Raw genomic sequence first — 26,921 nt, 5'->3', positions numbered from 1 at the left:
GACTTTATAGCAAGTAATTTTACTATTTGGCTGGATATGTCATGAGCCCCTCAAGTTCAACCTAGCCAATACATTCAGTATCTTCCTGGCTAACCTATTCCTTCACTAGTGGTCACCATCCCATTCCCCATTCCACTTAAACAATCGATCACCAAATGCTGTGAATTCCACCTTCAGACTATCTCTTGACTCTTATTTCTTCCCAAATTGTTAGCACTTATTAGAATAGGTTCCTCTGCCAGAAACTCGCATAGTATTCTGTACAACTCCGTGGTGACGCTCATCACAGTTAAATTTACATGTCCAGTTTCTTATCGTCTCCAGATCAGAAGGTTCATGAGGGCTGGGATTCTCTGTCACATTTACCAATGTATTCCCAGAACCTAGCACAGGGCCTGGCCTATGGTTGGAACTCTCCCTTGGATTTATATAAATGCTCAGCAGCCTTTTGGGTTAACACCTGGTTCTCAACTACTTTTTGGAGAATTTAGGTTTCCAGTTATATTATCTAGAGTGTAGGCAGCATGGTAAAGTGGAAGGACATGGGTTTGGAGTCAAGCAACCCATCCTTGAATTCTGGCTATGTTGCTTACCAGCTTTGTGACTTTGGACAAGTTATTTAATCTCTTTTGGCCTCAGTTTCCTTATCTATACAATGGGAATAGTAATAGTACTACTGTCTAGGATGTTGTGAGGATTAATTAAATGAAGTAACGCATATAAAAGTGAGCATGATGTTTAACCTTTAGTGAATGCTCAAGGATAATTTATTATCAATGAGATAACATATTATTTGTAAGCTTCTGTCGGCTCATCATAACAATGATTTTTACCAAGCTGCTATAGTACTGAGTCTGTTGAAACTATCACATGAGTAACTATGTATAATATATTGAAATTTAGTGAGGTTTATGGCATATTCCAAACTATTATAAACAGTTCTGATTTATAAAATATTTTACTTTTATAGTTGATAAAACATTCATATTGACACCTAATATGCCACTGACCAGGAGAAATAAAAAAACCACTTAAAAAAAAAACCACTTAAGTAGGAAGTTCTATGACACACACACACACACACACACACACACACACACACACACACACAAACACAGTAGAGGCTCAGTAAACATGAAAATTAAAGGAAAGTGCATTATTTATTTTCCAACTATATACACTAGCACATTTTTAGCCCAAAACAGAAATTGTCTGTTCAAAATATTTTTAGGATTTCTGACTTGCTAACCAGTAGCACAACACAGAGCATATAAGGAATTAACAATAATTTATTGTGTACCTGCTGTGTATGGAACACTGTAATAGGTCTACTTTAAGTGGCAGAAAGGAGGTATAAAACATGGTTTCTGTTCTCTAGGATCTTATAACCTATTCAGGGAGAGGTGTCTGAATCAAGTGAAACAGTTTGTGAATTAAGCTACTATTTAATTAACTGCTAAAACAAAGGACTGCCTTGAGATTATATACTAGAGATGATCAGGCTGCCTGAAATTTAACTTTGACAAGACCACACTGTGGCAGGAAAATCTAATATTGTATTTTTCTGATGGCTCAGTTAATCATGGAAAAGTGAATTCATTATAAGTATGATACTAGGCTTTAAAGATACAATGTAAGATGCCTTTTCAGAATGTTGAAAACAGCTTTGTTGGTTTGCTTACTTTTCATAGAGAAATTGTGATGGAACAGGAGCAATGTACTTCATAGGATGTGGTTATAATGCTTTTCCTGTTGGATCTGAGTATGCTGACTTCCCGCACATGGACGACAAACAGAAAGACAGAGAAATAAGGAAATTCAGATACATTGTACACGCAGAACAGAATGCCTTGACATTTAGGTATGAAATTTGTTCGCATGTATTTTCTATAAAATGTAGCAAGGATTAGTTAAAATTAGTTTTCTTTTAGCTGTAATTTATTGCCTTTTTAAAAAATTCCAAGAAATATTCTTTTCAGAAGTATAACTTTGGTCCTACTTGGTCTTTGCTACCTGACCTGAAGCCATTGTCAGGGATCCTGCAGGCTTTCAAATTTATTGAGCAAGTCTTTTTTCCTTTCTTCCTTCTCTGTCCAGTATAAAACTGCTTGAAGTTTGTCCTTAGGGTCTTGCATATTTCTGCATTATATAATCAGTTTTGTTTTCTAAATGTAGAGCCCATATATTTATATTTATGAATATATAGATTTTATTATGAATCAAATTGCTTTAACATAGTTTTTGTTAGAGATTATAACTGGCATTACCTCCTTCTAATGTTAATTTAGATCATTTCCACAAACATTTCTCAGCATTTACCATTAAGTGGGTGATCTTAGGGGATTTAAATCTGCATAAGTCATGGTTTCTGTCCTTGAGGAGCTTATAACACAGTATGGGATATAAGACTGTATTCAACCTAACATGGTCAGTTGTGTGGGAAAGGCCAACACAAAGTGGGTGGAAATTCAGGGGCTGCTACGGATGGAGGGGGAGTGAGAGGGAAAAGCTTTATGGAGAAACTGGCATTTGAGCTGTGCTTTAAAGGTTTGGTAGGATTATGCCATTGGAGATACTTACTTGAAGGGAAACCATTCTTGCTTCAGGCATAGCAGTGGGCTAGAAGTAGGAAAATGCTTGTGTGTTTAGGAACACAGATGTTCCACTTAGGCTGCACCATGGAGCACATGGGATCGGTTGGGACTGACAAGAGAGGACTTTGAGTTTAGACTTCATTTGGTAGGTAGTGGAGAAATTGAATGACATTGACAGAGCCACACTAATGATTACTTAGGTTGCAGGCATATTGTTTGAACAGACTAGATGCATACAATTCTGCTGCCCTAGTACAGGGGAACAGAATGAGAATCTGAACTAAGGACATGGGTGCAGAAGGCTGGTGGTGGGGAATGTAAGACTGAGAGCAGTGTAAACCATAGAACCTAGAAGTACAACTCCTGTATCCTCAGATGAAGCATTCCTTAGTCCTAAACTACCCCCGGCATGTAAAATTTCACCAAACTCCTCTGTTTTTTTTCCTTGTGCTCTTCATTACAGATTACTTGCTTCGTTTTGTCAAATCCAAATGCTTGTTAAATAAAATTATCCTGTGTTAGGGAAGGGAGTAAGGGAACTGTAACTCAAAACAGAACTCTAATATTAATTTATCAATTTAGTAAGCATTATTAAATATCTGTTAGTTACCAGATAAGAGGTAGACCTTTTGGCTACCATGATGACTTAATGTCTAATCACACATGGTACATTCTTAGGGAGGGTGTTAGTTCTAGCCCCTAATTCTGGCATTATAAAGAGTTACTTACTTAGAAAGCATTGTTTTCTCTCTCTCTCTTTCTAGTTTCATTTCCTTTGTAATGTAATACTGAAAATCTTGCCATTGACTAATTCAGCAAGAATAAGGCTTGATCATTATTGTGTATAATGTTGTAAATCTGTTCCTAAAGCAGCTCAATTTTAATGTTTAAAGATTTTTCTAAAACATAACTTACCCTTTTAGAAACTATCTTCCTGATATTTTATATATATTTTTTGTAGGTGTCAAGAGATAAAACCAGAAGAAAGAAGTATGATTTTTGTGACAAAGTGCCCATGTGATGAATGTGTACCTTTAATTAAAGGTGCGGGCATAAAACAAATCTATTCAGGGGATGCAGATGTTGGAAAAAAGAAGGCAGACATCTCTTACATGAGATTTGGGGAACTTGAAGGTGTTAGCAAATTTACAGTAAGTAGATACACATTTTTTCAAATATACTTTTTATTATATTGTTAGGTACTCTGCTGCATATTTTAAATTAGTGATTCTTACCCTTTTAAAGAGTTATCATTGAGTTTATGTTTATGTGCAAGCACTTGCTTAACTACAAATGTTCAGCTTAGGATCTGCCTTATGAATATAGATCTCTATCAAGAGTTGTGCATTGACCTTACAGATCTTGAATTAGTTAGTCCTTTGGTGCCATCTGGTGGCTAACAAAAGAAAATCCTTGACCCACCTCTTCCCTCACCCTTCTTTCTGGATTGAAGTGGTAGACAGAGGTGAAAGTAGTTTAAGATTACCCAAAAGAAGGGGACACGGACACACACACACACACACACACACACACACACACACGTGTGCATTTCTCATGAGAAAAACCAGGAAAAAATAAGAAGAATTTAATATTTGACATTTCCAAAAAAGTGCTGGGGTGGTTTGTGGAAAACTCAGAACTTTAATTCTTTATGCTTTTTTACTACTTTGGTTTCTAAAAACCTTTTTGTTTTTAGAAATAATCTCAAGCATATAGAAAAGTTACAAAGAATGGTTTATAAAAAACTTTTTCTTGGGCTTCCCTGGTGGCGCAGTGGTTGGGAGTCCACCTGCTGATGCAAGGGACATCGATTGGTGCCCCGGTCTGGGAAGATCCCACATGCCGCGGAGCAGCTGGGCCCGTGAGCCATGGCCGCTGAGCCTGCGCTCCGCAACGGGAGAGGCCACAACAGTGAGAGGCCCGCGTACCGGAAAAAAACACAAAAAAACCTTTTTCTTTTTAGAAATAATCTCAAGCATACAGAAGTTACAAAAATACTACAAATAATTTTTTTTTCCAGAACATTTGAGAGTTAAGTTGTTGCTATGATGCCAGATCACTCTCAGATACTTTCTTGTATATTCCCTCAAACAGTATATTATCCTACATAACCACCACAAAACTCAGGAAATTATCATTGATATGTTGCTACCATTTAATCCAGAGTCCAGTCAGGGTTTACCAGTTGTCCCAATAAAGTTCTATACAGCAAAAGGATCCTGTCCAGAATCATATGTTGCTTTGATAATTCTGGCTTTTTTTTTTTAATATTTATTTATTTGGTTGCACCGGGTCTTAGTTGCAGCTTGCTGGCTCCTTAGTTGCAGCACATGGGCTCCTTAGTTACGGCAGGTGGGCTCCTTAGTTGCGGCTTGCCAGCTCCTTAGTTGTGGCATGTGAACTCAGTTGTGGCATGCATGCGGAATCTAGTTCCCTGACCAGGGATCGAACCTGGGCCCCCGGCATTAGGAGCACGGAGTCTTATCCACTGCGCCACCAGGGAAGTCCCATAATTCTGGCATTTAATATAACATTTATATACTGTAGTTTGCAGTGGGTACAAAAGGCATATGATAGAACTGTTTATAAATTTCAACTTTACTTTTCTGTTTGAATCCAGGGTGCCTGGAACATACAAGGCACCTAAAAATTACTTACTAAACCATATATATATTTAAAAATTTATTTAAAAATTAATATAGCAACACAATATTTAGTTTTCTAGTTTGTGTGTGAAGAATCATATATTTTTATCCTTTTTATTTTTGTCATATATTTTTGTTTTTTATTTCCAGTTGTCTTATTTAAAAGACATGATTTTAAAAAGAAAAGGGGGGCACTGAAAGAAGGGAGAGATGGGACAGATGCCTCTTTTGTAAAACTAAACAAGTTTGTATCCATCTAATCAAAAGGGAAATCACCAGTTCTGTATTTTTGTTTTCTGTTCCTTCATTCCTCCTGAAGATTGGGAGGAAATAATTCTCTTTATAAAGTGTAAGTGACCTAGCTCTTCAGGACTGTGAGTGCTGGGTTAAGCGAATTCTGAAATATCTTGCTTACTGGTGGATTTTAGTAGCTTTTCCACCGTAAAGAGAATGAAGAGATCAGAAGAATGTAAGACAGGGCAAGAGAAGCAGGAAAAGACAGGAAGACAAAGGGAGTGAAGGCCCCTTGGGCAGAGATGGGATTCAGAAATACCTGTTGGGCCAAGACCCACCCAGGAGTGCCCTCATTCAGGTACACCTGGTCTCTCTGTACTCCTTCCAGTGAAGATTAGCTCTCCACCCTCTCATCCTTTCTCTCATCTGGGCTGGCTTGCAATATTATGTCAGTGATTTAAACTACTTGGTTATAGCTAAATGCCTAGTTTTGTAAATACCAGTAACTAACACGAACTAGTATTTGTTCGACATTGGAATTTTTATAATGATTATATTGCTTTTAGACTGTCAAAAGTAGCATGAGTACCAGTAAATTTCATTTTTTTAAACATTAAACCAATTAAAATTAATTTTGTTTGAAAATTTTTTTCTTTTCTCTTTGAGGTGTTACCATATGCCTTGAGATAAAAGGTTCTGTTCTGTGGGGTTGTTGCAGACTAGGCTAGGGCTGGGCAACAGTATTTCCAAGAATATATTTTACCTGTGTAAACCCAAGTCCATTTACTGAGAAACTATTTTTTTTTCTGTTTAATACATGTAAATTTTTCTTTTTTAGGTTATATTACTTTTTTTTTAATTGTGAAAGTAATGTATGCTCATTATAGAGGAAATAGAAAAAAGAACAGATATATAGATGAAAATAAAAAAAGAACAGATATTATCCCACAGTTCATAGATACCACTGTTAACATGTTGCTGTATTTTCTGTGTCATTGAAAATTCTTCAGAAATAATTTTTAATGATTACACAGTATTGCAACCTATGGACATAACTTATTTAACCATTCCCTTTTTGTTGGACACCTAGATTGCTTCTGAGTTTTCACAGTTAGACATAGTCTTTTTATGATGATCCTTAAATGTAAATTCAAGGTTATTAGTTTTTACTTTGCCCAAAATAATAGATTTTAATGGTTTGACATGTTTTGAACATGACTTTTTTTTTTTTTAATTTCACATATATCTTCCCATTGCTTGGAAATCCTCCTTTTTCCTGGTGCTAATCCTAACCATCCCATTTCTATAGGTGACCAACCAGTTCTAGATGTCTTCCCCTTCCAAGGACTTTTTTATACATGGTAAAATGTCTGTCTTATATCTCATTCTCCCTCAAGGCCCATGATATTAATGACTTCATCTGATGAACTAACTGATGCTTCTGGAAGAGGCCCACAGGAACTATCCACTTAATTGTGTCTTTCTGGAGAGAGTGCCCTAGTGGGGCCTTTTTGGTTAAGTCATTAGTGTTTCTGATGATGGGGATTTCTAGGCAAATAGGAAAGGAAGGGTGTGCTTTGAGATATTGATTACACTCAGTTTTTCTTATCTGCTGCTCCAGTCTTCCCTGTAATATCTGAGAATCTTCATGCTTCTGTATTTCTTTCTGAATGATTGAGATGGAAAACTATAATCAGAGGAGATGTGATATGATATGATATGATACAATAAATGATATGCTATGATAAAAATAATAGTATATATTATATTACTATATTAAAAGGCAAGATAGTCTTTGTCTTATTTTCATTCTTTCTATGTAGGCCTTCTCTAGCTATTATAAGATTCTGTAGGACCTGGAGCTAGAATATGAAGTGGTAGAAATTCTATAGTATTGGGCATGGGCAGACCCAGGTTCTGGTGCTACTGCTGTCTTTAGTCAGTATGTAACCTTGGGCAAGTCACTATGCTTCTCTGGTCTTCCACTTCCTTACCTGTAAAACGAAGGTAAAGGAGGATTTTTATACTTCCTTCTCTAAGAATATTGATTCTCATTCCAGAAGTCATATCATTCAGGGTCATTCAGAGTCATTATTAGGGCTTGGTTGGTACGGCACACTAACTCTTTTTTCTTACATTGTTTTAAGCTGTTTTGATATTTGAAAGCACAGTGCTGAAATGCTACTTTTTTTTTTTTTTTTTTTTTGCGGTACTTGGGCCTCTCACTGTTGTGGCCTCTCCCGTTGCGGAGCACAGGCTTCGGACGCGCAGGCTTAGCGGCCATGGCTCACGGGCCCAGCCGCTCTGCGGCATGTGGGATCTTCCCAGACCGGGGCACGAACCTGTGTCCCCTGCATCGGCAGGCAGACTTTCAACCACTGCACCACCAGGGAAGCCCTGAAATGCTATTTATTAAACATATAAATAAAATGTTTGTGTCCTTTTACAGTGGCAAATGAATCCATCGAGAACTTGTGTTCTTGAGCAAAATGAGCCTGAAAGCAGAGAAAGTAAGTATTTACAAGTCCTTTACTGAGGTTAACTTTGCTGCTAAGAAGAAAAGAAACATAGTGAATTATAATGATCAGGTGTTGGAAATTGATGTGGTTGGAGATGGAGTATATTCTTTTTGCAGGTTACATTTTTGCCATTCAATTTGTTCACAGACGTTTGTGTATCTACTATTTGCTAGGTGTCATGGAAACTGCTGATTAATGACTAGTCCTATGGGCTCTGCAGTTTAATACAAATAATCATGAACAAATTGAATTTATAAATTAAATTTACATGAGAAAGTAGATGACAGTGCTCTTCTATACCAAAACAAAAGCCTCTTGGGCAGTTAGAAAGGAAAAATACATATAATTAATACAGATGGATCTAGGGCCAAATTATGAGGATATGTACATTCTTATTAGAGTAAAGCCACATTAGCTCAGATTGGTCAGAGAGTGGAAATATTCTGGTTATTTGAATAACCTAATTAAGAGTCATCACAGTTACCATAAATGAATTAGTAATCCTCAGAGCTTTATTATTTGCATATTAACCAGATATTTTTAATGTAATATAATCTTTGGGATATCTTGCAATTCCTCAGGCACATAATTTGGAACATTAATTATTATTAACTGTACAATATTATGTTAAAATATGAGCCATGTTATCTTTCTGTTTGAATTCAATTCAAGGTAAGTAGAAGTTTAGTATAATAAGTAAAATTTTCTTGATAATAACAATGATTTGACTACTCTGAAAAATCAGGAAATATAAGCCTTTATGGGCAGAAGCAAGAAGAACAATCCTGTGGAACAAAAACCACATTCACAGAAAGACAGACAAGATGAAAAGGCAGAGGGCTATGTACCAGATGAAGGAACAAGATACAACCTGAGAAAAACAACTAAATGAAGTGGAGATAGGCAATCTCCCAGAAAAAGAATTCAGAATAATGACAGTGAAAATGATCCAGGACCTGGGAAAAAGAATGGAGGCAAAGATCGAGAAGATGCAAGAAATGTTTAACAAAGATCTAGAAGAATTAAAGAACAAAAAACAGAGATGAACAATATAATAACTAAAATGAAAAATACACTGGAAGGAATCAATAGCAGAATAACTGAGGCAGAAGAACAGATAAGTGACCTGGAAGACAGAGTGCTGGAATTCACTGCCGCGGAACAGAACAAAGAAAAAAGAATGAAAGGAAATGAAGACAGCCGAAGAGACCTCTGGGACAACATTAAATGCAGCAACATTCGCATTATAGGGGTCCCAGAAGGAGAAGAGAGAGAGAAAGGACCCGAGAAAATATTTGAAGAGATCATAGTCGAAAACTTCTCTAACATGGGAAAGGAAATAGCCACCCAAGTCCAGGAAGCACAGAGAGTCCCATACAGGATAAACCCAAGGAGAAACACGCCGAGACACATAGTAATCAAACTGGCAAAAATTAAACACAAAGAAAAATTACTGAAAGCAGCAAGGGAAAAATGACAAATAACATACAAGGGAACTCCCATAAGGTCAACAGCTGATTTCTCAGCAGAAACTCTACAAGCCAGAAGGGAGTGGCATGATATACTTAAAGTGATGAAAGGGAAGAACCTACAACCAAGATTACTCTACCCGGCAAGGATCTCATTCAGATTTGATGGAGAAATCAAAAGCTTTACAGACAAGCAAAAGCTAAGAGAATTCAGCACCACCAAACCAACTCTACAGCAAATGCTAAAGGAACTTCTCTAAGTGGGAAAAACAAGAGAAGAAAAGGACCTACAAAAACAAACCCAAACCAATTAAGAAAATGGTAATAGGAACATACATATCGATAATTACCTTAAATGTGAATGGATTAAATGCTCTAACTAAAAGACACAGGCTTGCTGAATGGATACAAAAACAAGACCCATATATATGTTGTCTACAAGAGACCCACTTCAGACCTAGGGACACATACTGACTGAAAGTGAGGGGATGGAAAAAGATATTCCATGCAAATGGAAATCAAACGAAAGCTGGAGTAGCAATACTCATATCAGATAAAATAGACTTTAAAATAAAGAATGTTACAAGAGACAAGGAAGGACACTACATAATAATCAAGGGATCAATCCAAGAAGAAGATATAACAATTAAAAATATATATGCACCCAACATAGGAGCACCTCAATACATAAGGCAACTGCTAACAGCTATGAAAGAGGAAATCAACAGTAACACAACAATAGTGGGGGACTTTTAACACCTCACTTAACACCAATCAACAGATCATCCAAACAGAAAATTAATAAGGAAACACAAGCTGTAAATGACACAATAGACCAGATAGATTTAATTGATATTTATAGGACATTCCATCCAAAAACAGCAGATTACACTTTCTTCTCAAGTGCGCACAGAACATTCTCCAGGATAGATCACACCTTGGGTCACAAATTAAGCCTCAGTAAATTTAAGAAAATTGAAATCATATCAAGCATCTTTTCTGACCACAAGGCTATGAGATTAGAAATCAATTACAGGGAAAAAAATGTAAAAAACAAACACATGGAGGCTAAACAGTACCTTACTAAATAACCAAGAGATCACTGACAAAATCAAAGAGGAAATCAAAAATACCTAGAGAAAAATGATAATGAAAACACGACGATTCAAAACCTATGGGATGCAGCAAAAGCCGTTCTAAGAGGGAAGTTTATAGCTATACAAGCCTACCTCAAGAAACAAGAAAAATCTCAAAGAAACAACCTAACCTTACACCTAAGGGAACTAGAGAAAGAAGAACAAACAAAACCAAAGTTAGCAAAAGGAAAGAAATCATAAAAATCAGAGCAGAAATAAATGAAATAGAAACAAAGAAAGCAATAACGAAGATCAATAAAACTAAAAGCTGGTTCTTTGAGAAGATAAACAAAATTGATAAACCATTAGCCAGACTCATCAAGAAAAAGAGGGAGAGGACTCAAATCAATAAAATTAGAAATGAAAAAGAAGTTACAACAGACACTGCAGAAATACAAAGCATCCTAAGAGACTACTAGAAGCAACTCTATGCCAATAAAATGGACAACCTGAAAGAAATGGACAAATTCTTAGAAAAGTATAACCTTCCAAGACTGAACCAGGAAGAAGTAGAAAATATGAACAGACCAATCACAAGTAATGAAATTGAAACTGTGATTAAAAATCTTCCAACAAACAAAAGTTCAGGACCAGATGGCTTCACAAGTGAATTCTATCAAACATTTAGAGAAGAGCTAACACCCATCCTTCTCAAACTCTTCCAAAAAAATTGCAGAGGATGGAACACTCCCAAACTCATTCTATGAGGCCACCATCACCCTGATACCAAAACCAGCCAAAGATACTACAAAAAAAGAAAATTACAGACCAATATCACTGATGAATATAGATGCAAAAATCCTCAAAAAACTACTAGCAAACAGAATCCAACAACACATTAAAAGGATCATACACCGGGCTTCCCTGGTGGCGCAGTGGTTGAGAGTCCACCTGCCGATACAGGGGACACGGGTTTGTGCCCCGGTCCGGGAAGATCCCACATGCTGCGGAGTGGCTGGGCCCGTGAGCCATGGCTGCTGAGCCTGTGCGTCCGGAGCCTGTGCTCCGCAATGGGTGAAGCCACAACAGTGAGAGGCCCGCGTACCGCCAAAAAAAAAAAAAAAAAAAAGGATCATACACCATGATCAAGTGGGATTTATCCCAGGGGTGCAAGCATTCTTCAATATACGCAAATCAATCAGTGTGCTACACCATATTAATAAATTGTAGAATAAAAACTATATAATCATCTCAATAGATGCAGAAAAAGCTTTTGACAGAATTCAACAGCTGTTTATGATAAAAACTCTCCAGAAAGTGGGCATAGAGGGAACCTACCTCAACATAATAAAGGCCATATACTACAAACCCACAGCAAACATTATTCTCAATGATGAAAAACTGAAAGCATTTCCTCTAAGATCAGGAACGAGACAGGATGTCCACTCTCATCACTGTTATTCAACATAGTTTTGGAAGTCCTAGCCGCGGCAATCAGAGAAGAAAAAGAAAAGGAATACAAATTGGAAAAGAAGAAGTAAAACTGTCACTGTTTGCAGATGACATGATACTATACATAGAGTATCCTAAAGATGCCACCAGAAAACTACTAGAGCTAATCAATGAATTTGGTAAAGTTGCAGGATACAAAATTAATGCAAAGAAATCTCTTGCATTCCTATACACTAATGATGAAAAATCTGAAAGAGAAATTAAGGAAACACTCCCATTTACCACTGCAACAAAAAGAATAAAATACCTAGGAATAAACCTACCTAGGGAGGCAAAAGACCTGTATGCAGAAAACTATAAGACACTGTTGAAAGAAATTAAAGATGATACCAACAGATAGAGAGATATACCATGTTCTTGGATTGGAAGAATCAATATTGTGAAAATGACTATACTGCCCAAAGCAATCTACAGATTCATTGCAATCCCTATCAAATTACCAATGTCACTTTGTACAGAACTAGAAAAAAAAAATCTTAAAATTTGTATGGAGACACAAAAGACCCCGAATCGCCAAAGCAGTCTTGAGGGAAAAAAATGGAGCTGGAGGAATCAGACTCCCTGACTTCAGACTATATTACAAAGCTACAATAATCAAGACAATATTGGTACTGGCACAAAAACAGAAATATAGATCAATGGGACAGGATAGAAAGCCCAGAGATAAACCCACACACCTATGGTCAACTAATCTATGACTAAGGAGGCAAGGAGATACAATGGAGAAAAGACAGTCTCTTCAATAAGTGGTGCTGGGAAAACTGGACAGCTACCTGTAAAAGAATGAAATTAGAACACTCCCTAACACCATACACAAAAATAAACTCAAAATGGATTCGAGACCTAAATGTAAGAATGGACACTCTAAAACCCTTAGAGGAAAACAGGAAGAACAATCTTTGACATAAATCATAGCAAGATATTTTTTGATACACCTCCTAGGGTAATGGAAATAAAAACAAAAATAAACAAATGGGACCTAATGAAATTTCAAAGCTTTTGCACAGCAAAGGAAACCATAAACAAGACGAAAAGACAACCCTCAGAATGGGAGAAAATGTTTGCAAACGAATCTTAGAACCAAGGATTAATCTCCAAAATATATAAACAGCTCATGCAGCTCAATATTAAAAAAACAAACAACCCAATCCTAATACGGGCAGAAGACCTAAATGGACATCTCTCCAAAGAAGGCATACAGATGGCCAAGAAGCACATGAAAAGATGCTCAACATCACTAATTATTAGAGAAATGCAAATCAAAACTACAATGAGGTATCACCTCACACTGGTTAGAATGGGCATCATCAGAAAACCTACAAACCAAGAAATGCTGTGGAGGGTGTGGAGAAAAGGGAACCCTCTTGCACTGTTGGTGGGAATGTAAACTGATACAGCCACTATGGAGAACAGTATGGAGGTTCCTTAAAAAACTAAAAATAGAATTACCATATGACCCAGCAATCCCACTACTGGGCATATACCCAGAGAAAACCATAATTCAAAAAGACACATGCACCCCAATGTTCATTGCAGCACTATTTACAATAGCCAGGTCATAGAAGCAACTAAATGCCCATTGACAGATGAATGGATAAAGAAGATGTGGTACATATGTACAAATGGAATATTACTCAGCCATAAAAAGGAACGAAATTGGGTCATTTGTAGAGACGTGGATGCATCTAGAGACTGTCATCCAGAGTGAAGTATGTCAGAAAGAGAGAAACAAGCAGGTGCATTTTGTTTCCTCCAGCCTAATAAGAATAACTGTCCCCCCAGAACAGTTTTATGAATTGTTGGCTATACACTGTTGAATGAATCCAGTTTTTAAAAGGTCAGATATTGTGTTACCTGAGTGAGTTATCTAGAATCTGTTCTTCAACAGTTGAGAATTATTTAAGATAAGATCAGTATTCCTTTTTAACTTAAGCATTATTTTGATCTTACAACCTCTGTGACTTTAACAAATAGTCATTTATTTGAAGTGACATTTTTCTGACGTTACATTATTCTTGAACGCTAGATGGTGTGTTGGGACCCATACCCCGGGATGAAGAACAGCACCAAAACAAGAAGCTGCGTCTTGCAAACCACTAAGAAGTCTTGTGTAAACTAGGGTGAAGGCCTCAAGAATTTTTATTGCACTTTTAAAATCCAGCCTTCTTAACTCAGAAAATAAGAATGGATTTTGGATATAATTGAAAAAAATTTTTAAAGAAAGCTAATTTATTACTAGCATATGAATGATATTAATGAGAATATTTTTATTTTAGATTTGTGTGTTTTCCAGAGTATAGTGGTGTGTTTTTTTATTACACTGAATGAGGTATCAATAATTTAATGAGACCCAGTTCAATCGGCCATACAGATTGATTTCTCCTTGTCTTAGCTTTACATTAACCAGTTTGAAAGGGGCTGGTTTATTGGATCACACATCTCAGCAAAGAATTACATACCTTTTCAGAAATATTAATTTTTAAAAATAAATTTATTTATTTATTATTTTTGGCTGCATTCGGTCTTCGTTGCTGCACACGGGATCTCTCTAGTTGTGGCGAGCGGGGGCTACTTTTCGTTGCGGTGCGCGGGCTTCTCATTGCGGTGGCTTCTCTTGTTGTGGAGCAGGGGCTCTAGGCACGCGGGCTTCGGTACTTGTGGCTCGCAGGCTCTAGAGCGAAGGCTCAGTAGTTGTGGCACACGGGCTTAGTTGCTCTGCGGCATGTGGGATCTTCCCCAACCAGGGCTTGAACCCATGTCCCCTGCATTGGCAGGCGGATTCTTAACCACTGCGCTACTAGGGAAGCCCAGAAATATTAATTCTTTTGGATTATGAAGGTGATAATTAGTAAACTACTCCAGGAAAATAAACGGCAACCTGGCCATTTTTAAGTCAGTGTGTGGCTCACAAAAAGTTCCCATTTATACTCAAAGCTTTCTAATAATCAGAATTTACTTAATTAGGATTGAGTCATAAAAATGAAGTTGGTGGACCTGGTCTCCATTATAAAAGTACATTCCTAACAAGGTTATTAATTTTTCTTCAGTCTTTCGATATGTAGAAATCACGATCATTTGTTGGACTAGGGTGTTTTTATATCACTGATTTTGGGTAGCAAAAGGAAGAGAATATAATTCTGAGACAGTATTACTATTTGATATCACTGACTCTTTAAACCACTAACAACAAACTTCAAATTTGGTTATGATGTTAACAGAGAAAAAATATTTTAGTCTGGAATACTGAAACTAGCCTTTTTCAAGTTCCATTCATAAATGCTGCCCATTATTCCCTCCATATAATTAGCACAGAATGTCTCATGGCTTTGAATGGAAAGCCTTATAAAAACACTTGCAAACCTTAAGAATACTGAAAGTCTTGAAAGTAAACGTTATGGTCAGTTCAGTTATTTTCCAAATTGCTCTTCGTGAGTCCTCTCATTTTTATTTGCTGAGAAACTTTCAGAAAATTAGCCCGAGTCAGAGAGGGATTTGCATGGCCTGTGGCCTGCAGGCCTGGGGTGTGACATGCTGAGGAATGACTGCCCTGGTTATATGTGGGGAATCAGGTTCGCCTCTGCTGTTGCCCCCTTTCCAGGGCATCACATATCATCACAAGGCCTCCTATCAGTTTCTCAGAATTTTACACAGGACAGTCCACATGTTGACTGATGTCCCTGCTTGGACAGCAGCGTGCTTAGGTCCTCCGGGGGTTTAGTCATCATACCTGGCAGTTGAGAACTGCTGTAAACATTTCACCACAGATGTAGGACATGGAATAGAGAGGGATGGGAGGAAAGATGCCTTTAGAGGTAATTAAGGCTAATTTGAAAACCAGTGGTTAAGCTATTCTTTAACATTTATCGATATTAAATATTGAGATTTGCTTACATTATGCTTAAGTTCATCTTATATGATGTGTTGTTTTCAACTGATGTCAGCTACATCAACTATTTTGTAAATCAATGAGCAAATGTTTTGCCAGTTTTGTGGATTTATGTGTTGGACATAGTGGGGAATATCAGAAGGGAGAAACATACAAATGGGAAGAGCTATGATTAGGAAATGGAAAACTGGTTATTTCTGTAGCACTATTAAAATGGTCATGATAATGCCATATCTTCTTCTGTACAACTGGCCGGATTTCAACATTTATTGAGAGTTTACCATGTAGTACCAGAAGGAAAGCTCTTTGAGTGTAGGGATGTGTGTATGTGTGTATGTATGTGTGTGTGTGTGTGCGCGCGCGCGCGCGTGCACGCACGTGTGTATTTAAACTGCTGAATCCAGTACCTACAACAGTGTCTGGCACATAACAGGCATTCAATAAATATTTGTTGATTGACTGAATGACTGCTAGACTCTGGCTGGACCCCGTAGATGAGATGTGTAAGAAATGCGTCCTGACCTCAGGAAGCTCACAGTCTAGCGGAAGTTGCAGGCATGAAATCAAGCAATAGAGTGATTCTCAGAAGGGGGTCCCTGGACCAGCAGCATTAGCCTCGCCTGGGGACTCGTTAGAAGTGCAAGTTCTCAGGCCCACCCAAATCTACTGAGTCAGAAACTCTGGGGGCGGGGCCCAGCATTCCCTCCAGGTGATTCTGATGACCCTCAAGGTTGAGAACCGCCCTGTGGATGTAACTGTAGGAACAGTGGTGGCACAAAAGAGGACAAGCATACACTCTGGTGAGTCATGGAGAAAGGGTCTTGTAGAAGTGGAGGTCCTGAAGGGGCTACAGGGTGTTGCCAGGCAAACAGTGGGGGTGAGATGAACTTCTGGGAGAAAGTAATGGAGACAGATGGTCACACTGGGAAGCAGGAAAGGGAAGTGTCAGGGACTCGCACAAAGATTGCTGAGCTGTACCAAGAGCGCCCTGGGGTAGCCCCCTGCCTAAAATCTAGGAATTCACAGTCAAGAGGGTTCATCCCTTAGTGTGAGAAATCAAAATTTACACTTAAAAATACATCATCCTTAATTTCAAAGATGGGGAGGATAATAGTGAATTCATAATTTGAAAAAAAGAGCTCTGCATTTGTTTACTGCCAAGTGACAATATAATATTGCCACCTGGAGGCGGGGTGAGTGTGGGCCTGGCTCGCCACCCAGCTGTCAGGTAGAGTGCATGCAGGTTTACATGTACTGTTTCGTTGCATCACTGCCAAAGCTTTTTCTTTTATTCAGCTTTTCTATGGGTTTCTCTTCCTCAGTTACTTATTGAGTTTGAGAATATACCTTCTCTCATAAATCTTCCTCGTTTTATGCGTGAACAGTTCAGCTTTAAGATCTGCCACAACAATCTGCTTTTGACCCACTTTAGAGCAGTTTTTTGAAGTTCTGGTATTGCCAATAGTGGCCACTTGGCATTTAGCTGAGGCTATTACTGTTGCTTTTTAGGATTAAGCAACAGTTTAGAACCTTCATTTCATGTGTAATATTCTTCAGGGTTTTTTTTTTTTGCTATCATTTAAAATTATAACATTTCTGATATACAAGAAAAGTTAAGAGCCCCATTAATCAGTATCAGTTGAAAATGAGACCCATTTAAAATGGAATACCCTTTAGAACCTTGTCCATAAAAATGTATTTATTCAATGAATTGCATTCAAATAGAGTCAGATTTCAAAGGAACTCAGATCTCATCTGTTTAGAATACTCCTTTATAGTTCTGGAAACAGAAGCATCCAGAAGGTGAATGATTTCTTCAAGTCTAGTTCAGAATGTCACAAGGGCCTAAATCAGTATCAGGGTTTTTTTTTGTCCATTTTCAGTTTTGCTTTTAATGTAAGTGCACATTTGTCCTGTACATGTTGACATGTTGGCTGATTTTAACATGTATATGACAGTAATAAAAGACTTCCATTACTATAAATTATTTTTTAGTAAAATTACACCTACACATTTTAAATGAGCAAATAGTCCTATAAACCTTATTTTGAAACAGTAAGTCTCACGCTGTCCTCTGTATCACCCCACCCCAGAGGCCACCAGGCTCAATTATTTTAGCTGAATTATTTTGTATTTATTTCCAAATCTCCAAATCACATGTTCCTTACTAGTGTTTCAGTTTTAGGTATTTTCTTTTGAATTACCATTATGAAAGAGCTTTCTTTCACCTCACTCTCTCCACCCACTTCCATCTTTCCATCCTCCCCACATTCTTTTATTTTGGTGGCATCAATATTCATTGTCTGGTATTATGACTATGTAAATGCTACTCACAGGTTTGTCATGTTGTGTACTGTGATTACTTTCCCTTTCCTTATAAAATTTATTTTTCTGAATTTAAAATTTGACTTTTTTTGAAGGGGGGGAGCTTGGTTTTCTGTATTTTATTGCTAACCTGTAGCCAAACTCTTCTCCCAGTTGTGTGACCAACTCTTCTCCCAGTTGTGTGACCAACTCTTCTCCCAGTTGTGTGACCTTCTCTCAGTATGTTGAAGCACATTGAGTGTCCTAAAAAGCTCTTCTTATTGAAGAAATCCCTCCTAGAGCCTCTGACCACCTCTAGCCTGGGCTAATTGGTCACTAGACCTTCTGCACTGCTGGCTTCCTGGGGTCTTCCTCCACAGGTCTGCTGGAGGGAGTTGGGGGGCATTCTTCACCCTCTCCTTGAATTGGAACACCTGTTTCCTGGGATCCAGTCTTTTTCTCAGTTTGGTGGGCATATCTTTCAGAAGGGCTCTGAGAAAAGGGTACATGGTGGTGGGATGACTGTCAGACAAGACTACTGTTGGGGAACATTTTCGATGCCATGAGTATCTGCAGATGTCTTTATTCTACCCTCAATTTAATTGATAGTTTGTTGGGTGTAGAATTCTAGATTGGGAATAACTTCCCCTCAGAATTTTGAAGGCATTGTTTCATGATCCTAGTTACACTACTAGAATAAGTTTCAAGGTTTGGGTTGTCAATCAGACTCACAGGAATCAATGAAGGGGGACTTCCCTCGTGGCGCAGTGGTTAAGAATCTGCCTGCCAATGCAGGGGACAGTTCGAGCCCTGGTCCGGGAAGATCCCACATTCTGCGGAGCAACTAAGCCCACGCCACAACTACTGAGCCTGCGCTCTAGAGCCCGCGAGCCACAACTACGGAAGCCCGTGCGCCTAGAGCCCGTGCTCCACAATAAGAGAAGCCACCGCAATGAGAAGCCTGCGCACCGCAACAGAGAGTAGCCCCCGCTCGCTGCAACTAGAGAAAACCCTGCGTGCAGCAACAAAGACCCAATGCAGCCAAAAATAAAAATAAATAAATTTATAAACAAAGAATCCACAAGGGTTACTTGGCAGCAGATGCTTAGAACAATGTAGAACACAGCACAGCCTCATGTACCACAGCAGCCTCCCGAGACCTCACAGTCACAGGCACGGCTTCCAAAATGCCACCATTGAGTCCTCTTTTCTCTTTGTCCTATAAGTTTATGTTTAAAACACAACTCCTTTACTTTCATTTTATGATTTTGGGGGAGAAAAAAGAGGTAAATTAATGTTTGTTCACTTCCATTTTTGTATTTTCTGTAATGTTCTGGCTTTAAGCATGAAATTCCTTTCCCACAGTCATTTTAAACATTTTTATTAATATATTTAGTATAAATAGCCGCCCCCTAATATCATTATGTATCTTTTCCTTGGGGATAAGCCCCAAAGATATTGTGTCAGAGGAGTATGTGTTCTGCTTAGGGCTATTTTTAAGACTTGATGCAGATGAGGAATACCTGAAAACTACGGATTTTCTAAGACACAACCTTTGGGGATAAAGAATTAAATCTTGTTCAACATCATAGCATTTGGGTGTCTTTCTATTTGTTATTTCTGATTGTATATTTTAAAAGGCTTGAAAATAGAAACACTTTACCAGGCTAACCATGTATTTTGGTTCTTGTTTAACTCTCATCTCTGCTGGAATTGGTCCACTAGGTGGCTTCAGGCTCAAGTTTATTTGCAAACCATATATCTGATAAAGAGTTAATACCCAAAATATACAAAGAACTCATAAAAATCAACATTAATAGAACAAAGCACCCAGTTAAAAAAGATGGGCAGACATCTGAATAGACAATTTTCCAAAGAAAACATACAGATGACCAACAGGTACATGAAAAGATGCTCAGCACCACCAATCATCAGGGAAACCCCAATCAGAATCACGATGAGATATCATCTCACAGCTGTCAGAATATTCTGTTATCACAAAGACAGCAACAAATGTTGACAACGATGTATAGAAAAGGTAACCATTGTGCACTGTTGGTGGGAAGTAAATTGGTGCAGCCACTATGGAAAAAAAGTATGGCTATTTCTCAAAAAAAATTAAAAATAGATCTACCATATGTTCCAGCAATTCCAATTCTGGGTATTAAGCAAAAACACTAATTGGAAAATATATATGCACCACTACATTCACTGCAGCATTATTTATAATAGCCAACCCAATTGCCCATCAATTAATGGATAAAGAAGTTACACACACACACACACACACAATAACTGTATGATTTCAATTATTTGTGTAATCTAAAAAACGAAGCAAATGAACATATAACAAAACAGAAACAGATTTGTAAATACAGAGGAAAAAACAGGTGGTTGCCAGAGGAGAGGGGGGGTGGGAGGAGGAAAGAAATAGGGGAAGGAGATCAAGAGGTACAAACTTCCAGATGCAAATAAGAAACAGTCTTGGGTATGAGATTTGGGAAATACAGTCAGTAATTATGTAATGTCTTTGTATGGTGACATATCATAAACAGACTTACTGTGTTGATCATTTTGAAATGTATAGAAATATCAAATCACTATGTTGGGCAACTGGAACTACCAGTGTTGTAGGTCAATTATAGTTCAAAAACAAACTCACAGGAAAAGAGGTTTGTCCTTACCAGAGGCAGTGTGTGCGTGGAGAAGGAATTGGACGAAGGCAGCCAAAAGTTACAAACTTCCAGTCACAAGATAAATAAGTACTAGGGATGTAATGTACAACATGATAAATTTAATTAACACTGCTGTATGTTATATATGAAAGTTGTTAAGAGAGTACATCCTAAGAGTTATCACAAACGTTTTTGCTATTTCTTTAATTTTGTATCTATATGAGATGAATGTTCACTAAACTGATTGTGATAATCATTTCATGATGTCTGTATGTCAAATCATTATGCTGTATACCTTAAACTTGGGTACAGTGCTGTATGTCGATTATATCTCAATAAAACTTAAATAAATAAATGAATAACACATTAATAAACCTAACTTAGGAAGAAACTTTATAGCAAGATTAAGTGAATCCTATGCCAGGACTCCAATGTTTTGGTTGTTAGGAAGTATATTAATATAACTAATCAGCTTACAAATTCAGGAAAGGCATGTGACCAACTTGATAGATACAAATCAAGTAGCATGGTAGAATATTACAGGTAAAAATTATAGAAATAAAGAAGATATTAATGCATATGTACTCAAAGAAATGTCACATACCCACAACACTAGTTCACCTATAGAGAAATAATAGATTAATTTCCTCTAATTGTGAGATCACTAGGAGACATGAACACCTAACTTACTTAACACTTTGAGGTATTAGTAAAAAAAAAAAAACACCACTGGAAAAGGATTAAAATTATCTCCATTTGCAGAGCATATGGATATATATCTAGTAAGCCCAAAGAACAACTGGAAATTTGTTACAGAAAATAAGACAATAAAATATTTTAAAAACTATAACATAAGCATGTAGTACACAGTTCATATAGACATATCGCAAGCAGTTACCAGGTATGTTAAAAGGGAGGCTGCAATTTTTAAAGTATAAAATAAAAATAAGAACACGTGAAAAGCCTACATGAATAAAATTATCATGAACTCCTTATATAGATAATACAGATTCGAAGAAAAGGAAAAATCGATTTCCTTAAATATAATAAGAAATCATATATAGAGAAAAATATACCAATATGCATATGTGTATGTATATATTGTGTGTATATGTGTATGTGTATACATATATATACACACACACACAAGTGTTTTTCTGGGGATAGATAATTTATTTACATAAAATGAGAATATAAAATGTACATAAAATAGTTATTTTATGAAATAAAAGATTAGTTATTAACTTAAATATATTTTATATGCAAGATACTTTATATATGTTTCATGGAAACTACAAAGAAAAAAATCTATTGTAGTTACACAAAAGATTAATCCTTTTTCTTTAAAAAGAATTAATTCATATCACATCAAAAAAAATACAAAGAAACTACAACAACAACAATAACAGAAAATAATGAAAGTCCTTATCAACAATTAAACATTAACAGATGAAATTCTCCAATTAAATGACACAAAGTGGTTGAATTAATTTAAAAAAAGAACCTACAGGGAATTCCCTGGTGGTCTAGTGGTTTCACTGCCGGGGACCTGGGTTCAATCCCTGGTCGGGGAACAGGGATCCTGCAGGCAGCATGGCGTGGCCAAAATAAAAAATAATTTTAAAAAGAACCTACAATATGCTCTCTACAAGAGATTCAATTTAACTTTAAGGACGTATATAGGTTAAAGTGAGAGGATGTAAAAATATATTCCATGCAAATGGCAACCCCAAAGAGAGCAGGAGTACCTATACTTAGATAATACATATTTTCAATCAAAATCAGTCACGAGACAATGTTACTATACAGTGATAAAGGAGTCAAATTATCAAGAGAATATTACAAGTATAAATATGCACCCAACACTGGAACATGTAGACATTTAAAGCAAATATTAACAAAACTACATACAGAAAAAGCAATAAAGTAACAGGGTACTTCAATACCCCATTTGTAAATGTGGATAGATCATCCAGGCAGAAAATTCATGAGAAAACATTGACCTGCACAACACTTTAGAAAAGTAAACCTAACGGAAATATACAGAACATGCCATCCAAGGGCACCAGAAAACACAGTCTTTTCAAGGGCACATAAAACATTCCCAGGGATATGTCATTCCTGGGCCAAAAAGCCAACTTTAACACATTTAAGACTAAAATCTTATCTCAAAGCTTTCCAACCACAATGATATGGAGCTAGAAATCAATAGGAGAAAAGTCTGGAAATTTTACAAATACATGGAAATTAAACAACACATTCCTGAATAACCAGTGGGTCAAAGTAGAAATCGAAAGAGAAATTAGACAGTATCTTGAAAAAATATAAATACAAAATATCACAATTTAGGGAATACATCAACAGTAGTTCTTATGTGCCTACATTTTAAAAAATGAAAGTTTTCAAAAACAACCTAACTTTGCACATCAAGAAAGTAGGAAAATAAAGAATTAAGCACAAGATTAGAAGAAAGGAAAGAGCAAAGATTAGAGGATAAACAATGGATAAAGAGACTAGAAAAAAAAATCAAGCTACGAGTTGGTTTTAAAAAATAAAGCAAACTGACAAACTTTTAGCTAGACTAACCAAGGAAAAAAGAGAAGTCAAAAAATCTGATAAATGGAAGAGGAGACATCAAAGAAATACAAAGGACCATAAGAGTATATTATTAACAATTACATACCAACTAATTAGATAAATTATAATAAATTCCCAAAGCATGAATCTACCAAGACTGAATCATGAAGAGAAAGTCTGAACAGACCAATAATAAATGAGGACATTGAAACAACAAACATAAACCTCCCGACAAAGAAAAGCCCAAGACCAGATGGTTTCACTGGTGAATTCTACCAAACATTAAAAAACTGGACTTCTCCAGTGGCGTAGTGGTTAAGAGTCCGCCTGCCAATGCAGGGGACACGGGTTCAAGCCGTGGTCCAGGAAGATCCCACAAGCCGTGGAGCAACTAAGCCCATGCACCACAACTACTGAGCCTGAACTCTAGAGCCGGAGAGCCACAACTACTGAAGCCCGCGCACCTAGAGCCTGTGCTCCACAACAAGAGAAGCCACCGCAGTGAGAAGCCCACGCACCACAACAACGAGTAGCCCCCGTTCGCTGCAACTGGAGAAAGCCTGCGTGCAGCAACGAAGACCCAATGCAACTAAAAATAAATTTAAAAAAATAAAATAAAAAATTTAAATTTATAAAAAAAATCATTCTCAATGATTTCTCAATTTCATTCTCAAAATCATTCTCAATTCACCAATCATTCTCAAACTCTTCCAAAAAAATTGAGGGAAGACTGCCAAGCTCATTTTATGAGTTCAGCATTACTCTGACACCAAAGCCAGATAAGGAACACTACAAGAAAATAAATCTAGGGGCTTCCCTGGTGGCGCAGTGGTTGAGAGTCCGCCTGCCGATGCAGGGGACACGGGTTCGTGCCCTGGTCCGGGAAGATCCCACATGCCGCGGAGCGCCTAGGCCCGTGAGCTATGGCCGCTGAGCCTGCGCGTCTGGAGCCTGTGCTCCGCAACGGGAGAGGTCACAACAGTGAGAGGCCCGCGTACCGCAAAATAAATAAATAAATCTATAGGCTGATATTCCTGATGAACATAAATGCAAAAATTCTCAGCAAAAGTCTAAATAAATCAATAAGGGTGATACACATTGCTAAAAGAATGAATATATGATCCTTTCAATAGATGCAGAAAAAGCAATTGACAAAATTCAAAACATTTTTATGACAAAAGCTCTCAAAAAATTGGGAACAGAAGAAGCATGCCTCAAAATAAGACCATATAATACACATCCACAACTAACCTTGTACTGTACCTTGTAACCCTGAATGGTGAAAAATTCAAAGCTTTTCCTTTTTAATCAGGAACAAGATAAAGGGTATCCACCCTCACTACTCTTATTAAAGACAGTACTGAAGTCCTAAGCAGAGCAATATGACACAAAAATAAGAAATAAAAAGGCATTCAAAATGGATAGGGAAAAGTAAAGCTTCCTCTGTTTTCAGAAAGCATGATCTTATATACGACCTCTCCTCTCCCCCAATATGGTGAAAATAAATTCAATAAAGTTGCAGGACATAGAACCAACATACAAAAGCCAGTTGCATTATATGCAACAGTAACAAAGTATTTGAAAGAAATAAAATAATTCCATTTACAAGTAATTGTTGTCCTCGACCACCCTAAGGGTCCCCGGGCGTCTGTGACAGCACGGGTCCGACCTCTTTATTCGGCTGAGGCACCCATCCCCCGTCCCCTCCCCCCGGTACTTTATCTAATAGCGGAAGGAGCGCAGAGGCACGTGGCTAAATCAGGAAACCTGCGAGCGCGTGGATGAGTTTTACGCCCGAGAGCTCGAGAGGCAATTAAACATTATTGGAACCCACTGTAAGCGCCGGGAGGGGAGGTTAGGAGGCGGAGTCCCGCCGCAGCGGGTCCCGCCCCAGGACCCCGCACAGACACGCCCCCGCCCCTTCCCCGCCGTCAGGAGGAGGGGCTCTGCACCTCCCCCTCCCTGATTCCCCTCAGGACGCTCAGGTTTCCACCCCCACCCCGGGGCCCAAGCAAGCCGGGCGGAGGTCTGGGGCGAGATGAGGGACCCAAATTCCTCCGGACTAAGGAGGCAGCTCTTCCTAAAGAGCAGTCGCAGCTCCGAGCGAATCCCTGCGGCTCGAAAGTTGGCCTCGCGACCCCCCCGCCCGCCCCCGCAGGAGGTGCAGGGTGCGGGCCAGCTTACCTGGCCCGAGGCCCCAGGGGCGGCCGGGGCCTCAGCGGGCGCGGTCCGTCTTAGCGCAGCGGCCGAGCGGCCATGGACTGGGTCCGCGTCGCGCCGCCCTCCCCTCCGGCTCCCGGGCAACTCAGCTAGGGCGGATGGACGCCAAGAGAGGCCGTGCAGGGAGTTCGGGCTCCATTCCGGGCGGCGGGGCACTGGGCCCTCAGTCACTTGCAGGGCCTTTTATCCGTTCCCTTCCTCGCCCCACCCCGGGCGCTAAACGTCAGGTGCCCCGGATTTAGGGCAGGTGGCGGGCTTCTAGTCATGTGACCCGGCTCCACTCACTCTGCCTCCCGAGCCTGAAACTTCAAAAGTCGGAAACTTCTCCTTGATCCCAGCACCTAACATAACTTTTGACGTAAAGGCTGGGATCAATGACTGTACAACAGATGGATAAGCGAGAACCTTCTGCTGAGGGAAGGGGTGTGGGGACAGGAGGGGGAGGCTCAGATGGAAAGGGAAGAAGGAAGTTGGGGGAAAACTCTCAGAGAGGAAGGGCACAGGTATGAGCACAGCCCACCCACCAAAATACCACCGCTTTTACAGGCTCCACGTTTTACAGGACCACCAGCCCCGTTTCCCAGATGCCAACACCCACGCAGGCTTACAGCTTGCAAACTGCAAGCCCAAGAGTCAAGCCGGGTATTTCTGGGTCCAGAGTCTTGCTTCTGGAGAAGCAAAGGGCAGTCACACCGCAAACAGCCTGTGAGGCTGTCCAGCCACTGGGCCACCTGACCAGGCTGGAAGTGCCCCGTCGGATGCTGAAGGGGCAGACCTCTGTCCTCTGTGTGATGCGAGGCAATTTGGGCCAGAAAGTCAGAAACGCCCGGTTACCAACCCCTCCTCTCTGGGCACGTCCTTGGGGTTCCTCCATCCCCGTCTCCCAGCCTGGCTGGCTGGGCGGGAGCCACAGGTGGGATCCGCCGGTGCTCTGGCGCCCTCTAGTGGCCGTTCGCTCTAAGGCCAACTCTTAGCCCTTCCTCCTGCCTCCCTCCCCAGCCCTGGGGGCTGCACTGACTGGCCTTGGGCACCTGCCAGCCTGATTTTGTTCCTCCTTTCCCTTTAAGCACAATGAAGTGCCCTACAGAGGTTTCGAATCTCTTGAAGAAAGAAGCTCTTTTAGTCAATACACCTTGACCCTGAGAAGGTGGTTTCTAGAATGAACCTGAAATACTGTATTTTTCTCCATGTGTTTCCAAGAAGAGAGAGC

General features: G+C 38.8%; 2 protein-coding genes across 9 annotated transcripts in view; one reads left to right on the top strand and one right to left on the bottom strand.

The window, feature by feature from the left end:
* The window catches only part of CDADC1 (cytidine and dCMP deaminase domain containing 1), a 44,520-nt gene extending 24,690 nt beyond the window's left edge, over positions 1-19,830 (top strand). For all 4 annotated transcript variants that reach the window (XM_019936592.3, XM_004311556.4, XM_033843881.2 and 1 more), the window contains 4 exons: positions 1,692-1,861; positions 3,556-3,745; positions 7,923-7,983; positions 14,076-19,830. In XM_019936592.3, coding sequence (XP_019792151.1) covers positions 1,692-1,861; positions 3,556-3,745; positions 7,923-7,983; positions 14,076-14,149 — 495 coding nt within the window. In that variant the 3' untranslated portion in view covers positions 14,150-19,830. The remainder of the gene's footprint in view (positions 1-1,691; positions 1,862-3,555; positions 3,746-7,922; positions 7,984-14,075) is intronic.
* Positions 1-26,686, bottom strand: part of LOC109550222 (uncharacterized) — an 80,504-nt gene extending 53,818 nt beyond the window's left edge. The window contains exon 1 of one of the 5 annotated variants that reach the window (XR_012327657.1): positions 25,676-26,686. The gene's annotated coding sequence lies outside the window, so the exon portion shown is untranslated. The remainder of the gene's footprint in view (positions 1-25,675) is intronic. The other 4 variants (XR_012327658.1, XR_012327659.1, XM_073795185.1 and 1 more) reach the window with 4 other exon arrangements.
* Positions 26,687-26,921: the final 235 nt, after the last annotated feature.

This window comes from Tursiops truncatus, chromosome 18 (assembly GCF_011762595.2).
Source record: "Tursiops truncatus isolate mTurTru1 chromosome 18, mTurTru1.mat.Y, whole genome shotgun sequence".
NCBI classification, from domain to species: Eukaryota; Metazoa; Chordata; class Mammalia; order Artiodactyla; family Delphinidae; genus Tursiops; species Tursiops truncatus.
Note: the sequence above shows the minus strand (reverse complement) of the source record. Positions and strands in the feature narration are given on the sequence as shown.